Below are 18,229 nucleotides of genomic sequence, written 5' to 3' on the forward strand. Positions count from 1 at the left end.
CTACTTCTTTGAATCCAGAAACTGTTTTAAAAGGAAGGATTGCTTTGATTTAATGATTTTATTTGTAAATCTGCTACTGTATTTTTTTTAAAAAATGAAGGTTTCTGTGAGCAAGTTATAGAAAAATGAAATATTGGAGTTGTGAAGGACAGTGATCTTTCCACTAAAATATGAAAAAGGCAAAAGGGCAAACTCATGACTCTGGAAATAGGCACGGCATCTCTTTACCAAATGTCACACTGTCCGCAAATGTCTAAAGTGTCTCTGAAGGGCTCAGTGGTGATCCAACCAGGGCAGTACCTCTGAGAGTACACCAACACTGTTGGTAACAGGTGACATTTTGGTTATTAATGAAGTAAAGAACTGAAAACAGGAATTTAGTTGGAGACAGCTGGAGAGTCTATTATATGTACACAATACTGTACGTAACCAACTCAGTACTTACGGGACTAAAGGTTAAGACACCTATATTCTTCATGATAATGTCATGGAAGATTTTTCTCATTTTAAAGCAGTCACTTTTGACCTTTCTTCTGAACAGACAGATGACAAAAATTGATAAATGAGGAGCAGGTGAATAGAGAACAGAACACTCTCCTTCAACAAACTGCAGTTTTATTCCTATACTAGTGAGAATGGATGCAAGATGCTTTATAGATTTTTTTTTAACCACAGTTACAAATATAAAAATATATTAAGCAAATACATAATTTAAATTGAAAGACTAAGGAAGTTCTTTGTTCAAATACAGTTAGAAACACAATATTGTGGGTGGATGCTATAGTATGAAAAAATAGAATAATCTACTGCCATCTTAACTGGATTTTCAGAGACATAATAAATGATATTAAAAACTTAAAAGTGCTCTATTATAGAACATAAAAAGTTCAGTTGCTGTATTTACTTACATTATTTATGCTTCACACAAATGAAGGAACAGCTAGATTAACCTCCATGGACAACAGTATTATTGGACACTGACTACCTAACATCCAAAATATGAAGTCAGGAGCAATTTCAAGAAGTGTGTGTAGAATGCCTGTGAGCTGTGCACTAATTTCCACAAAGTAGGAGTAGAGATGAGATTAAAGACTTGGTCCTTGTTCTTGAAGAATTTATAAGCCCAACAGTCCTGCACAGAAAACCAGAAATACTCTTCCAGTAGAGCATTGGTGCACCCTCTTGTCAAGGTGGCAGACTAGGACATTCCACAAAGGCCGGTACAGGCATTCCTACTAACCTGCAGACGGAATGCTGTCCAGCTGTGCCACAAACTCTTAAAGCCACAGTTGCACATGTTCCTTTCTTGATGGGGGTGCTTATCTACGCACACAGGTATTACAACATCTCAACATAACTGAAAGCTTGTTCTTGGGGTGAGGATAGTATTTATTAAAATGGTTATAACCAATCCTTTTTGTGACTGTTCTAGAAGGGACACATTGCATTTGTCTGACATTATTCACAGTTTTGAATAACTTATTTTGGTGTCTTACGTAAGATCATGTGAATTGGCATACAGGTTATAAAAATAATCTTTGGTAAACCTGTTAATCTCTTATTTCCCTTACATAAGCCTCTATTTTCAGAGCATTCACCAACAATTTCTTTATTTAATAAGTGTATCTTATATAGGCAATCTTTTAAAAAATAAAATGCCTTATTTGTGTTGCATATATTTATTCCAAGGGAGCCTCCCTACAAGTCAAGAGTATTCTCTTAGCCAGAAATACTTCTATTGCTAGAAACATTTTTAGAACAGAACAGATTTTTCCTGTTATCATGGCTGCATCAAATGTTACCCTGCATTTTAACTAAAATGGCCAAACATTTTCAAAGTCATCATTCTCTACAAGAATCTAAGGCAGTGTGTCTAAAATGCCAAACCCAGTACATTTAGTTAAATATCTGGTCAATTCAAAAAGCAAAATAAATTGATTCAATTGTTTAATCAGTTAAACCATCTGGCCAACGTAGTCAGAGTGAATCCTCAAAAGGGCAACATGTCCTAATAGAAACATATGACAGGATTGTCCAAGCACACCCAGGCCACAAAGAAGAGATGCCATTTTATCTTCCTGATGATGTCTGGTTAGATTCTCTTTTGCAAATATTTTCTCTTTGCATCATTTCACTTGCTTTTTGCAGTCATCGTTTACCGATTTTCCTTTGATAGGGAACATTCTTTGAATACCTGATGTAATTCTAAATTTCAGGTTAAAAATAGCAGTGCAGAAAATTAGCACAGCATTTTCTCCTTCAACTCTTCAGGAATGAGGTAGGCTTGAGGGCTTGCTCACTGCAACTTGGAGGAGGATCAGTCATTCCTTATTGCCACTCTATCTTGGCTAAGCAGTTATAATATTTTCATTTCCCCAATGAAATGGAACCCAGAAAGCCCTTGAACTGCTAACATATACAAGCAACTTATTACCTATTGATTTTCACCATGTCCGGTTTGGTCTGGCTCATATTTGTAAACTAAAACTCTAGAGTGTCCCAGAGTTTGGGCTCAGATACTACCACTGCTGTTGTGCAGATCTGGTAGCTTTATTATTTCAGGATTCCAACGTCAAAGAATTCTCAGAAAGCTAAGTGAATGAGAATTTAGCATATGGCCAATAATATTATTGCAAAAGGTAAGGAAAATATTTAACATAAGAAATTGGATCCTTAGACACCAAGGCAAGAGAATCAGCCTGTGAAGGGTAGCATGTGAGGTCTATTTTTATATTGCTGGACATCTGCTAAATGGTTTAATATTATTTTCACATGTCATTTTGGACTTTCTTCCAAAAGATGATTACAAAATTTATCAAAGACCCTCCCAAAGAAAACTGCCCCAAAAATGTCTGTGTGCTGTGTGCCTTTTAGTATTTAAAAGTGAAATTGGCCAGGTGTGGTGACTCACTCCTGTATTCCCAGCACTTTGGGAGGTTGAGGTGGGTGGATCACCTGAGGTCAGGAGTTTGAGACCAACCTGGCCAACATGGTGAAACCCCATCTCTACTGAAAACACAAAAATTAGCCAGGCATGGTGGCAGGCACCTGTAATTACAGCTACTCAGGAGGCTGAGGCAGAATCACTTGAACCTGGGAGGCGGAGGTTGCAGTGAGCTGAGACTGCTCCACTGCACTCCACCCTGGGCGACAGAGCGAGACTCCATTTCAAAGAAAAAGGGAAAGTATGGTCATCTTTTTGATGATGTGGAACCTGAAAGGATTGTGAAATTATACTTATGAGTATAAAAGATAATATGAACAGTAGATAAAAATCACATTCAATTGGGAAAACAAACATTTTCAACTGGGAGGAGTGGGGCAACTAATAAAACAGAGGGACTCAGAGGTTTAAGGGATAGAGAATTACTTAGGACAAATACGTGCAAGCCCAGGTAAGAGAGGTAAGTCTTTGAAAATTCTGATTCAAGAGCTGAACAATTGGCTGCTTTCCAGAGAACAACACAAATAATAATACAAAATTGATTTAATGAGATGAGATTAAAGGAGTTAATTATAACGAACTTGGAAAAATAATTATTAAGATGCTAGATGGGACTCTCCCAAGATTTGATAGCTCAAAAGCACTTTGAAGCCTTGATGATTAAAGTGTATTGCACAGGTGTACAGACAGGATGCCCACCAAGACAGGAGATGGAGTGTTTACCAAGACATAACACATGATGCAATTAAATGAAAATAAATCCAATGGAGCTGAATGTCAAGGAAAACTTTTTTCTCCTAAATTTAATAAATACATCAATTAATGTATTTAGTCTTCCCAGGAGCAGGAGTGAATAGTGAAATATTTGTTGTTAAGGAGATTTAAAATTGAGTGTAGGGTAGGAATAGACATTTCCTGGGTTGGATTAGACTTAAAAAACCTACCATTTTTCCCTGTCATGTCCGCTTACATAATTCTGATACTACCCTAGATGTTGCCAGGGTACGGGAGTGTTATTTACTGTTACAAATGTATAGGTTTTTTATGGTTTTAATTCCTGGTTTGTGCAATTAATTGCTCTGTCTTCTAGATCCAGAGGTTTACTATTGAAGTAGCATTAGCACTTTCCAGTGTGTGGCCTGTGGAAGGTGACCACTGTCCTGGACCGGCTCAGTTATCCCATTCCCTTGATGAGGCTCTTTTAAACTCAACTGAAGGTAGTAACAACAGTCCTAACTTTATGAGGATTCTCTTCATGTGAGTAGAAATGGGTAGATTCTGGAACAGTGCCTAGCAGGTTGCAGGCACTTACTAAAAGTTTTCTGAGTGAATGAAAATCAAAAATGAATGTATCCTTCCAGGCATTAATGTGCTTTGCATCAAGCAACATTAGTGTAAAATTCTGCTTTTTTTCTTGCTTTTTCTTTTCCATGTAGGAAAGGTGATTTCTAATAGATGCCACACGTTGTAAATCTCTGACCTCTATTTTCTCACTGGTGGTACATCTACTGCACTTACACATATGTTGTTCCTTTTCATTTCCAGAAGATCCACTTAGTTCCTTGATACAGAATCAGAGCCTAAGACTGTCATTTCACAAGGGCATTGAGCACAATGAAACTGTGAAACTTTGAAACTTATGATTATGCTTCACGTTTTTGTAAACTTCAAATAACCCTGGAAAAATTTCCAGTTTGGGTGTAGAGTTATTTAATTATAAATAACTATTTTAGGTATAGTCAATGATTTTCAATTATTATGTCAATTACATTCACTGTATTATGGGACTTTATGGTAGATTACAAAAATACATACTTTGAAAAAAAATGTACTCTTTCTGCAAAGGAAGCTATGCCATCAACAAACTTGACCTCTAATTCCCAAGTTTATTATAGAAAAATTTGTAGTATGAAAAAGGCAAACATCTCCAGCTCATCTTCTCAGGTATCTATGAAGATTCCATACAAATGCCTTTCAAATTTTTCCCAGGAATGCTCTCGGAACTGGACCTTGATGAAGGAAATACCCACTTTCTCACTCACTGGAATTTGTTATAGTCACAGTAAGGCACAAATACTGAAGATAAACTTGGTACAGTACGTAGTACCTTTTGTTATTAAATGCAACTTTGGGTGACTACTTGATATTTTGACTTCATTAATTTACTAAAAAGGTTTTTGAAAATTTTACTAAAGACTACTGTTTTTGTTTTTGCTGTTGTTTTAAAATTTATTATATATGATGTTTGTAGTCATTTCTATGAAAATGTTGGCATTAAGTCTTTTAATCAGGCACAGTCTGCCACCATAATATTCTTTTAATGGGAAATCAAGTAGGAATGGATAATTGTGACTTTTCTAGGAATGGAGACCACTGAAAATGAGACAAAAACTAGTGTGCATAAACACATTACAGTATGGGTGTGGATGTTCACACTATGAATGCAATGAGAGGATCTCTAATCACTATAGATGGTGCTTTGCATGTTATGTTTTCAGTCTGGGTACAGCTGGCATCTTCTTAACAAAAGGAATGCATCACTTCTGTTTGGAATCATTCTCTATCAGAACCCTCAACCCTGCATCCTACATCCTGGGCTTGCACTGCAAGTTACATGATCCCTGAGCTAACCACTTTGGCTTGAATCCCTGGTAGGAGAAAGGAGAGAGAGCAACTAGTTCAGACACAACCATCCAGTTCAGCTTTGGTACTGCTTAATTCTTTTTTCTCCCTATAATCCTTTTTTTGACTGTTAAATTTGTCCTAATAGCATGTTTAGGACATGCCCGTTGGCTCTCGAGATTCATGGGACAGCAATGCAGCAAAGCTAGACATAGTATTTGCTCTCTCTAGCCCTGCCCTTTGTCCTGTCCAGTGAATATCAAAACAGGTAGAAAACATGGCCCAAGGAATTGTCTCTGCCACCACCTCCATACACATTTTACCAGTAGTCCTGTCACACAGGTTGAATTACATGTAGAACAAGTCATGAACACTTTAGTGTGGAAAAATAGTATTATATAAAGCTTAATATTAAACATGAAAAATACATATTTACAGAAGAAACTATAAAATACAACTATGTACAATAATATCTGTTACCTTTAAATTATATAAAATTTTAAACATTCTCCAGATTAATAAATTATACATAGTATCAACAGAAATAGCTGGCACCTCTGTAGGGCATGAAGCAAGTTTTTAAAAACAAATCACACAGTGAATAATTTTTATCCAGGAGCTCTTCAGGTACATTCTCAATGCCTTGAATAGACTGGATCTGAAAGGAAGAACACTGTAATTAGAGACTGCCACAGGGCGTGTCATAATTGTTTGTTCTGTTTATGAAAATTACCAATGTGAAAGACCAGCAGAAATACATAGCTCAACCTAGTTTAAGATGAGGCCATTCCTACTGGGACCAGGTCATTCCATTTAGAAACACAGAATATTAGACTTGGAAGGGACTAGTGATTCTAGTCCATCACCTCTGTTTTTATGGATGCAGCCATAGGCCCAGAGAGTCAGAGTAACTTACTCAGGGTTACACAGCTTGTTAAAGCTAGTTAGTTTGAGAGTTTGGACCTGAATCTTAGCCTTCAGGTACCTGGTGGTTATCCTTTTCTATACCATAGTTAGCTTCTTTCAGGAGTGCCCAAGGTTACTCTAAAAAAAGATTCTCAAGTCAAAACAAGACAAAGGAACCTCCAAGATCCCTCAGAACTTGCCCTATACTGAAGCCTCTTAAGGAATCTCCCATGCAAAAACCTTAATTTACTATACGGATTAACTGGGGGGTAATTATTTTAGTACAAAAGAATTACCTGATTTACAAAGGACTCCTCTAAATAGTAGCTCTTTATTTGTGCTTTACAGATTGTTAACTCATTAACATACTGGCTAGGCTGGGTGGTACAGAGAACTAAGTAAAAGGAGACACTGCCAATTGAAAATCATTTAGAAACAGAGATAAGAGGGTATGAAATAATGTTTGTCAAAGTAAGATTATCTGATTTATAGAGATATCAGTCCACATGGCAAGGAATTGCAGCTGCATCTGCCCACAGTCATGTGAGCAAGCCATTGTGAAGTGACTCCTCCAGCCCCAGTCAAACCTTCGGATAATGGCAGCCCCCTTGTAAGTCTTGACTGCAACCTCCTGAAAGACTCTGGGCCAGAACCACCAGTGAGATAATAAATGCTGATTTAAACTGCTAAATGTTGGGGTAATTTGTTAGGCAGTAACAGATAACTAATACAATCCTCCTTCACATTTGCAGTTAGCCTATGTGATAACTTAGGTCTTCATGATGGCCTAGAGTAAGACGAGGCATGAGGACCCTTCTCTTGTCACTTAATAATTGCTTGATCAAAACTGTGCCTTGTGAGGTTTTTTTCTATTGAATTTCCCATTTGAAAAGTGTTACATCCTTATTCTAGAACATTTATAAAATACAAAAGAAGGAAAAATAGATTTTTCTAATCTTCAGGGAAGTTTATATTTTCTCCCAGTCTTCTTTTTCCTTATGCATTGTTTTTGTTTGTTTTATGTCCTGTTTTCTTTATTTATAATAAATACCCATGTTATTATAATGTCCTCAAAAATAGCATTGTTTTTGGTTGTTTGTTTTTTGAGATGGAGTCTTGCTTTGTGGCCCAGGCTGGAGTGCAGTGGCATGATCTTGACTCACTGCAACCTCCACCTCTCAGGTTCAAGCAATTCTCCTGCCTCAGCCCCCCAAGTAGCTGGAACTACAGGTGCGCATCACCACGTCCAGCTAATTTTTGTATTTTAGTAGAGATGGGGTTTCGCCATGTTGGCCAGGCTGGTCTTGAGCTCCTGACGTCAGCTGATCACCTGCCTTGGCCTCCCAAAGTGCTGGGATTACAGGCGTGAGCCACTATGCCCAACCTGTTTGTTTGTTTGTTTTTGAGATACAGTCTTGCTCTGTCACCCAGGTGGAGTGCAGAGGCACAATTATAGCTCACTGCAGGCTTCAACTCCTGGGCTCAAGTGATTCTCCTGCCTCAGCCTCCCAAGTAGCTGGGACTACAGGAGCATACCACGCCTGGTTAATTTTTAAATTTATTGTAGAGAAGGGGCCTCACTTTGCTGCCCAGGCTTGTCAAACTTTTCACTACGAAAAGCTTCATGCATAATATTTTTTTTTCATATGTAGGTTGGTAGGAGAAATACAGGGTCACAAGATAAGAACATATGAAGGACCCCGATACCTTGATTGCCAAATTCTTTTCCAAAGGGATTTTACAACTTGAACTAGTTGTGATTTCAAAGCATCCTGCCCAGTAGTGGAGCTTATTGCTTGGAAAAGAAAGGCTAAGCAGAGTCCTTCGTAGCAGGCATCCTCGGCTAGGCTGGAAGAGATTCCCTGTGAAACTGCTGCTCAGCTGCAGGAACCCCCTCCCCACCCTCCCTCTCTTCCCCTCTTTGTGTGTAGGAGAAGAAATGGGAGGTGTACATTGGAAGAGCTTTAAGTTATTAATGGTTTCCAGAATATTTTTCTTTTTTCTTTTTTCTCTTTTCTTCTCTCCTTTCTCTTCTTTTCTTTTTCTTTCTTTCTTTTTTTTTTTTTTTGAGACAAAGTCTCACTCTTGTTGCCCAGTCTGGAGTACAGTGGCAGGATCTCGGCCCACTGCAACCTCTGCCTCCTGGGTTCAAGCAGTTCTGCCTCAGCCTCCTGAGTAGCTGGGATTACAGGTATGAGCCACCATGCCTGGCTCTTTTGTATTTTTAGTAGAGGTGGGGGTTTCACCATGTTGGCCAGGCTGGTCTTGAACTCCTGACTTCAGGTGATCTGCCTGCCTTGGCCTCCCAAAGTGCTGGTATTGTAGGCATGAGCCACTGCACCCAGCTAGAATCTTTCTCTTCTTTCTTTGAGACAGGATCTTGCTCTGTCACTCAGGCTGGAGTGCAGTGGTACGATCTCAGCTCACTGCAGCCTTGACCTCCCGAGCTCAAGCGATCCTTCCCCTCAGCCTCCCAAGTAACTGGGACTATGGGCATGTGCCGTCTGTCTGATTTTTTTTTTTTTTTTTTTTTAGTTATTTGTAGAGACGGGATCTCCCTATGTTGCCCAGGCTGGTTTCAAACTCTTAGGCTCAAGTGATCATCCTGCCTCAGCCTGCCAAAGTGCTGGGATTACAGGTGTAAGCCTCTGTGCCTGGCCAGATTGACCATATCTTGATGAAGGAACTTGGAAGTGAGTGAAGTAAGTGCCTACCTCTGTGATACTCTGGATTCACATTTTCGTAGATTGGAAACAAGGGGTTTTCTTGTTCACTCCGTAGCTTCCTTGCTCTGAGGACATCTCTTACACACTGATGTAGGTAGACATACTGACACTGTAGAAAAGCAGAAACATGTCAGAGGAGAGCCTGTTCTCCTGCATGAGAAAGATGAGAGACTCTCACAAACTATTGACAATAATGGAATTCTATATAGTTAGCAAATTTCTTGATCATCACTTCACTAATGGTCTCTGGTAAATAAAAGAATGTCTTTTACTACCACTGAAAAGAGAACAATGATAATAGGCAGAGAGGTGGCATTTTTTCATTCTTATATTTATGTGTATATATGTATATTTGTGTGTATATATTTATGTATATGTATTTATGTATATGTGTGTGTGTGTGTGTGTATATATAGTATGTTCTGCGAGAGCCTACAACTGTGTCTAGTACATAGTAGATCCTTCACAAATTCAGTAGATGAATGAATGCCAGACACTGGTATGTAGCTTACATAAATTATCTCATTTAATGATTTCATCAACCTTGTGAAGTAAATATAATTGTCAGTATAAACTGAGACTCAAAAGTAACTTCTCCAAGGTCACACAGCTAAGAAATGGGGCCCCAGGATTTGATCTTGGAGATGTGACCTCAAAGTCATGTCTTTTTCACTACACCAGTTTTCTTATATGAATCCCAATTTCATTGCATTACTGAATGAGAAAATCATTTCCCTGCATACTCTGCTGGTTTGTTCCCTTTATTCTAGGAACATAGTGAACAAAGGAAGGTGTGTACAATAAGCCCCGCTGGACTGTTAGTTCTTTGAGTGCAAGGCCAGTGTCTTATCCACCTCTCCTCTCAGCATCTGAGTTTGCCACGTGGAAGAATCTCAAAGATGTTGGCTGACTGCCGAGAACTACAAGGGTTACATAGTGAGGACAGATCCACCTGTTGGCTATTTGAGAATTTACTACTTTTGAAATATAAATAGATATAGAAGAGTCAGTGCTTTGGTGACCATAAAGACCTCCACTGACCACTGTGTCTCAGCCACAGGCAGCCAAGCTTGTGCATTGGGCCCCCTTCCTTATACTCCCTGAGTTCTCTTACAAGGAAATGGATTTCTGCGGAACTTTCCCTTGCTGATATAGCAACGGCCCAGAGGGAGTCATGAATTGTGGGCTCTCGGCAGCCTCCAGCCAGCCTAGGCTGAGCCATCAGGCTTCTTGGGATCTCAGTTTTCCTACTTATTAAACAAGGAGGCAAAGGTCTCTTTTATAGCCAACATCCTTTGTCCATTAAAGGATATAGATTGATGTCAGTCAGATGGATATTGAAAAATATTTCCAGACCTTGTGTTTAAGGCAATCAGTGCAGTCAGTCTTAAAGTATTTTAAAGGTTTGAGATACAAAGTAGAACAATTAGGTCTTTCCTCACTAACAATCTTTCCAAGTAAACAGGTACTTATTTTTATGGGTTGGCACTAGATAGTGTCCCTGATTGGAAGCTAGCCTGGTCATGTATCCATGGGACTATATAAGGTAGGTCTGGTATAATCAATAGATAAGAACATTTAATTTTTTTTTTTTTTTTTTAAGAGACGGGGTCTTGTTCTGTCGCCTAAGCTGGAGTACAGTGACACAATCATAGCTCACTGCAGCTTTGAACTCCTGGTCTTCAGTGATTCTCACACCTCAGTCTCCTGAGTATCTGGGATTATAGGTATGGACCATCAGACCTAGATAAATTAAAAAAAATTTTTTTTAGAGACAGGGTCTTGCTCTGTTGCCCAGGCTGGTCTGAAACTCCTGGCCTCAAGCCATCCTCCTCCTTTGGCCTCCCACAGTGCTAGGATTACAGGTGTGAGCCACTGTACCCAGCCTAGAAAAAAGCCACTGTACCCAGCCTTAAAATGTCCTAGAAAAGGACATTTTAAACAACCAAATCAATAAGAAGTGAGGCCTGCAATAATATTGATAACTATTCTCTGCTCACAGACCTTTGTCATTTATTATGAATGTTATATGCAGTCTCAATCTTGAAAATCTGAGAAAGGTATCTGAGAATGGTTGTTAGTATAAAGCAGTCTCTTTTCGCTACCTTAAAAAGGATCCACCAAACTATAGACTGAAACCTCCCTGTTCCCTCCCACCCAAAGCATAATTCATTTTTTCACTTCTACTGGGATATTAAATTACTTTGGGACCTTAGAGGTAAGCTGTGAATGAACTCTAGTACATCTGTGCTATGGCCTATTAATAAATTCTTTAACAATGATTCACCATGGGCTTTGAAACAAGTTAATATCCATTAATTTGCCTTGTCTTAAATATAAATTCTTCTTTTCCCAATAGAATGTCCCTTTGAAAATGATTACTCTAAAGCAGTGAGATTGTTAATGTGCTTCTCACTTTATTCTTAATGAAAAGTAGACAAAGCCTAATATATGAATCTCAGATCACAAAAGATAATTTTTTGTTAACTGGTGAAGGCTTGGCTTAGTGTTGACACATTCAGTTCCATTCAATTTCACCAATATTTGGAGTATTAGATATTATTTATAGTATTATAGTCTTTTTGTGATCCCTGAGTGCATGGCTTAGTATTTAGTGAACAAACACCTGTAAGATGATAAACATAAGATACAATTGTGTATAAGGTTTCATACAGAAGAGAAAGCCATTAGGTTCATTTTGAGGGGAGGAAACTATCAAGCTAAAGAGAAAAGGTGATATTTATAAGAATTCAAGCAAAGAAGTAAGGCAACATAACATTTCACATATATTCTGGAAATCGTGAGAAGTCTAGTGCAGATAAAATGCTGGTTGTGTGGGTCATGGGAAACCCCTCGAACAGTGCCCCAAATGGAACCTGAGGTCCTTAGTCCTACAACATCTCAGTGTTTCCTTCCCAGCAGAAGCAAATGAGATCGAGACAGTGACTATCATCTATTGTTCTTTAACAGGTTATTGCTCCCTGAGTGTCTCTCTCAGGGTCAGGCTGCAAATTTTCCTCAAAGCAGCGTAAAAGAAGAAGGGACACTCATAAATCCCCTGACCAATGCCTCTTCGTTTAGAAATGCTTGCTGTTTGAAAACTTGTGAAGACCTGCATCCCTTTGTATCTCAAATAAAGACAGAGGTAAGTTGAAGTTCACTGTCACCATGGACCCAGAAAAATAATACCAGGGGTCCAAATGTCCTCTGTCTTTTGCTGAAATAGTCACCCACAGGGGCTCAGCCACAGATCACACTCCTCTGCACCCACTCCCATTACCAAATGCAAGCTCTAGCACCAGGGATTCTGAGCCTGTAGAAACAACTCAACTTCAGCAGAGGCTTAACGCAAGGCAGATGATACTAGGTTGATGCAAAAGTAATCACGGTTTTTGCCATTAAAAGTAATGCCATTAAATGCCATTAAATGCAATGTATGCATTTAAATGCCATTAAAATGCAGTTAATGCCATTAAAAGTAATGGCAAAAACCGTGATTACTTTTGCACCAACCTAATACCTGGATAGCATTTGGAATTTTGTGTGAGAAAAAAGGGAGATAGAAAATTTTATCTTACTGCAATGTTTATTTCATTATGATGGAAAGACTGAAAGTGGATTCTGGCCCAGGTGGGTAAACCTTCCTTAATTTGGCAGACCCTAATCACTGGTGGTGGCTAGTACAATGACATGAAGCTGGAGGAGTAAGTTGGGGTCAGGTTATAAAGAGGCTTGTACCCAGGATGAGGTCTGAACTTCATTTTACAAGCAGTGGTGAGCTTTTCACGATTTTTTTGCAGGGAGCTGACAGAGTCAGCAAGGGAACTTTGATGGTGGCAGTGGTGATGAAGGGATCATTAGGGCAGAACTGAAGGCAGGAGACCCACTAGGAGGCTACTCATTAGCAGGGCTAATGAGAGTTGATAAAGGACTGTGCAAGGGCAGTGGCAGTGGGATGAGGGGCTGGCTCCAAGGGAAGGAAAGGACTTCGTGACTGCTTGGATGTGGAAACTGGAAGAAAAGAAATCCACGCCATTGAGCCCAGGAGTTTGAGTCTAGCATGGTCAACATAGTGAGATCTTGTCTCACCATGTAAATAAACAAAAAATAGAAATAATAAATGCACCTATCCATGCATGTAAGCATGCCAGGTGTGGTGGTGCACAACTGTAGAAGATTGCTTGAGCACAGAGTTTGAGTCCAGTCTGGGCAACATAAGACCCCATCCCTTAAAAAATATAAGAAGTCAGCTCCCTGGCTTGGGCAAACACATGGATGGCAATACTATTAAATGAAACTGGAAGGTGCAAGAGCAGGAGGAATGTTTTTGTTGTTTTGTTTGGTTTTTTGAAAGAAAGAGAATGAGTTTGGCTTTGATCTTTTTGGAGTTAGATGGCTGTAAGGCTTCTGGGGGAATCCATCTGGTAGGCAGGCACTTACAGGTATGTGGAGACAGGAGAATTAGAGTTGGGTAACATAAGCATGTATGGGAATGGAGAATATCACAAAGAATGAAGACTGAGAGAAAGGGTGGTGCCTTGAGGACAGAACCTTGGGGAACTCAAACATTAAGAAGACAAGCTGAGGCACTAAGCCACAGCATCCTCAGTGAGGCAGGAGGAAAAGGAGAACAGAATAGAGAAAAGATGGAGTTATTTCTAAGGAGAAGGAGGAAGCGGAACATTGTGTTACCTCTGCTCTGAAAGTCAGCCAGTTATATTGACAGTAGAGTCCCTCCTAGTTGCCAAAATGCCTCATGAGTTTGGGGCAGGTGTATGGAAGTGATACATGGCCCAAGGATCCTCTGACAATTACTAGAGCACATGCGCGCACACACACACACACACACATAAATACACACAGTTAGAGACTATTTACAATATAACCTCCTCTTCCCCAAGTTACAAATTGTGAAAGTGACAGTAAACTAACAAAATATTAATGCTGACTTTTTAGCAACATAAGTGTAGGATATTTGTTCATTTAAAAGATTAAAAAATATTGAGGATCTAGAGAAGGAAAACAGGTTCCCACCCTCTAGGAATGTATAGTCTGGAGAAAGCTGAAGGTTAATAATTATGATACAGGGTAATATAATTCAGCAGCCTTTGATGAAATGACAGAGCTAGGCGGAGGTCATCAGTGACTGCTAAAACCATTAAGTGAAAGGTTGATGGGGATAATGAAGGGTTCAGGCTGACACTCCCTAAACTCATCGTCAGTTTTCTCAGTGCTGAAAGAGAGACAGACATGGTGATCTGCCTTCTGATGTCATGCAACAGAAAGCCCTCAGCACCACCCACGAAGCATTGAGTTTAATCAGGCCTCCAGATCTAACCACCAGCTGACAAAATCCATGGGGAGTAAAGGAATACATTACCACCATGAAAAAGCAATCAGCCACATCTAGAATGTGGGAAAATCTACCGAACAAATGAGCTGGCTTCTTTAACAAATAAATGTCATATAAAACAAATGGGAGGGAGGATTATAGATTAAAAAATATTTCAGAGACACTTCAACCAAATGAAATATGTAAACTCTGGATTCTAATGAAAACCAACTACAGTTTTTTTTATAAAAAGCAATTTTTTGAGATAATTAGGGAAATTTAAATACTGACTGGATATTAGATGATATTTAGGAATTATGGTTAAGACACAGATGTGATAATGACATTGTGGTCATAATTTTAAAGACTCCTTATCAAATATATGTATACATATATATATATACACACACACATACACACACACATGTTCACACGTACACACACATATATACCCATACATATGTATATATGCAGTATATGTAATATCACATATATCCATACAAATGTACACATATACACATGCACATATATACATGTACACACATATATGCAATATGACATGTATTACATGGGTACACATACATAGGTATATACATGTATGTGTATTTAAGGATGAAATAATGTGGTAAGTGGGATTTGCTTCAATGGCGTAATGCCATGGGGTAGGGGAACATTAAATGTGGGATACAGATGTGAAAAGAACACAGAATACTAATTGGGGTTTGGGTACATGGAAACTCACTATACTGTTTTTCCTAGTTTTGTGTATTTTCTTTTTAAAAATTTTTTGTGGAGATGGGATCTTGCCATGTGGCCCAGGCTGGTGTCAAACTCCTGGCCTCAAGTGATCTGCCCCCGCTGGGCCTCCTAGAGCGTTGGGATTACAGGCATGAGCCACTGTACCCAGCCATGTTTTGTGTATTTTTTTAAAACAATTTCATAATAAAACATTCAAAATATGGTGGAATCTACTCCCAGCCCAGGACAATAGTGGTGGCAGAGGATCCTGCCTGCAGGAGGCAATGAGGCCATTGTTTTGCCAAATGTGAGTTCTGCAGGATATTTTTAATTTTTATTTTAATTTCTCTGGTTCAATTGTTGCTGGCTTGAATGCAGGATATTAATATGTGCTGCTACAAGAAAAGAATTCAGAGGTCAAGATGGTTTTGGAAATAGTGGGTTCAACAAAGCTCAAAGAGGGGCCATGGCTGCAAGAGGCTTTTTGTGGAGCATTGCTGTCTGTGCAGTGTCCTTGGGTACTGTGACTCTAAGAGGGGACACAGAAGCATGTAGAACTTTTTACTTTTCCAACTATGGATTTTTTTTTTTTTTTTAATACAGAGGATTTTCATAGTTAGTTGTAGAAAAATTTGTGAAACACGAGGGTAAGAGAACTTCAGCCTTGGAAGGCATTGATGCAGAGGAGTGAATGCTTGGTCTCTATTGAGGAAGAGATCTGACCCTGAGGCTAGTACACTTATAGCACACTCAAGGGCCCAGGGTTCTCTAGAATAGTGCCCAAGCCACCTCAGCCACTTCATGGCTGTGGGCTTTGTGCAAAGCCCTTAAGCTTATGGACCTTCATTTTCTAGTCTGGAAATGGAATATAATATGTCTCGCCAGGTTATTGTGAAAATTTAATGAGAACGTGTTCAAAAATGCCCTGCAAATGTCAAAGTGCTGCACAGATGGAAGCATGTGGTCTTTACAATCTACATACACTCCCGAAATGGGGCTGTAGGTGGAGGGAGTGAGGCTGGGGGAGAAAAGAGATTGGGATCTTCTTCTTTCCTAACTGAGGTTCTTATGCTCCTTTGCCAGCCTATCTTAAAATGAGCCTCAAGATGGTCACCTTCAAGACCAGTGAGATTTGTTTTAAAATAACAAGTCTTAGAAAATATCTATATTCAGTTCTTTTTTTCTCTTCCTAATGTGTCATAGTTATTTCCCCTTGTCAGATTAAAGTCTGGTTTTTTTTTTTTTGTGGGAATATAGTGGGGAGGAGGGTGGCCTATAACTTTCAGTCTATAACTCTTACCTCAGTCTGGACCATGTGAACCCTGTGAAGTCTTAGGTCATGCACTGCTCCGTAAATGTCCACAGAGTCTTTGGAGTCTAACTGCTGGAGGATTCGGTCCAATGCAATAAAGGTTCCAGTCCTACCCACACCAGCACTAGAAGAGATGGCAAAGGAAGATCGAGCCTTTTTATTAAATTTGCCTTTCAAGATTGCATCTGGAGACTCTGGCACAATCTTTTCCCTTCCCAGTTAAGGGAGAAGATAGGAATATTTCCTTCTCTCAATGTGCTCTTTTTCTCTCAAACAAGTTTAACCTAGAGTCCCCCAATCCCACCTCCACATAGTCTTCCATCTCCACTCCCTTCCTGTCCATCCTCCACCATAAGTCCTGCTCTGCACTTACTAGGTATCATTTCCATGCATGTTTTTAATACTTTTCCTACATAAAGGTAAATCTATAAACAACATTTATGTTTCAAAAATCTACTGAAACGGTAATATACATGCTTTAGGTATCTTTTTGTCAACTTTCCTACTCAATATTATATTTTCAGATTTATCTATATTGCTACATATAGATCTTCTTCCCTCCCCGAGTCTTGCTCTGTTGCCCAGACTGGAGTGCAGTGGCACAAGCATAGCTCACTGCAGCCTCCACCTCCCAGGCTCAAGCAATCCTCTCACCTCAGCCTCCTGAGTAGCTGGGACCACAGGCGCATATAACTGCTCCCAGCTAATTAAAAAAGATTTGTAGAGATAAGGTCTCCCTAATAGTTGCCCAGCCTGGTCTCGAACTCCTGGCCTCAAGTGATCCTCCCACTTTGGCCTCCAAAGTGCTGGGATTACAGGCAGGATATACCACACCCAGCTGATCTAATTTCTTTTAATTCTCTCATAAACCACTGCTAATCCAGTGGTAATAAGATCATTTAAAATTTTTCTCTATTAAAACATGTGTTGCAATGAACATGAATATATGTGGAGATTTCTCAGGGGTTGAAACCTAGAAGCAGAACTCTTGGGTTGCTCATGGGCACGAACACCTTCAACTTCACTAGGGATTGCCAAATTGCTCCCCAAAATGGTTGTAGCATCTGGGGATTTTTGATACGCACATTTATAAGATAAAGGACAGTTCTCCAGTGGTCCTGGACAAAAATGCCTGCCATTTTTCAAAAAGCAGAAAGCTCTGAGGTGAGTGCCTCACCTTCCTATTAAAAGTGTCAAGGTTCCAAGGACATAGGAAAGCCGGGCACCTAGGGTGCTGGGCTGACAGGAGGGAGATGAGTACACTTGGCATTTCTCTTACTGCTGTAATTCCCTGCTGCATATTTATTAGTGCCATTCGGTTAGGGCTATCAAAGTATTGCTGCAAACATTAATTAGCTAAATACCAGGCTCCCCAGAGAGAGAGATTTCACTTGTTAGGTTGATTTTCTGGACAGACTGAAGCAAAGAGAAATCAAGAGAACAGAAACTTAAGAGAAAAAATTAGGTGCTACAGATGGCAATTGCTATGCTGTGGTTTGAATGTTTGTGTCGCCTCCAAAAATTCATGTTGAAACTTAATCTTCAGTGCAACAATATTAAGAGGTAGAGGAGGTGATTAGGTCATGAGAGCTCTGCCCTCATGAATGGGTTGGAGGGAACTAGCTAGGTCCTTTTGCCCTTCCATCCCT

The 18,229-nt window shown here is 39.5% G+C and overlaps 1 protein-coding gene across 2 annotated transcripts in view; it reads right to left on the bottom strand.

Moving 5' to 3' along the window:
• Positions 1-598: 598 nt before the first annotated feature.
• The window catches only part of PTPRB (protein tyrosine phosphatase receptor type B), a 123,987-nt gene continuing 106,356 nt past the window's right edge, over positions 599-18,229 (bottom strand). For both annotated transcript variants that reach the window (XM_001117453.5, XM_001117455.5), the window contains 3 exons: positions 16,569-16,704; positions 9,187-9,307; positions 599-6,224 (listed from right to left, as the gene is read on the bottom strand). In XM_001117453.5, the coding sequence (XP_001117453.4) occupies positions 6,202-6,224; positions 9,187-9,307; positions 16,569-16,704 (280 nt within the window). In that variant the 3' untranslated portion in view covers positions 599-6,201. The remainder of the gene's footprint in view (positions 6,225-9,186; positions 9,308-16,568; positions 16,705-18,229) is intronic.

This window comes from Macaca mulatta, chromosome 11 (assembly GCF_049350105.2).
Source record: "Macaca mulatta isolate MMU2019108-1 chromosome 11, T2T-MMU8v2.0, whole genome shotgun sequence".
Lineage (NCBI taxonomy): Eukaryota > Metazoa > Chordata > Mammalia > Primates > Cercopithecidae > Macaca > Macaca mulatta.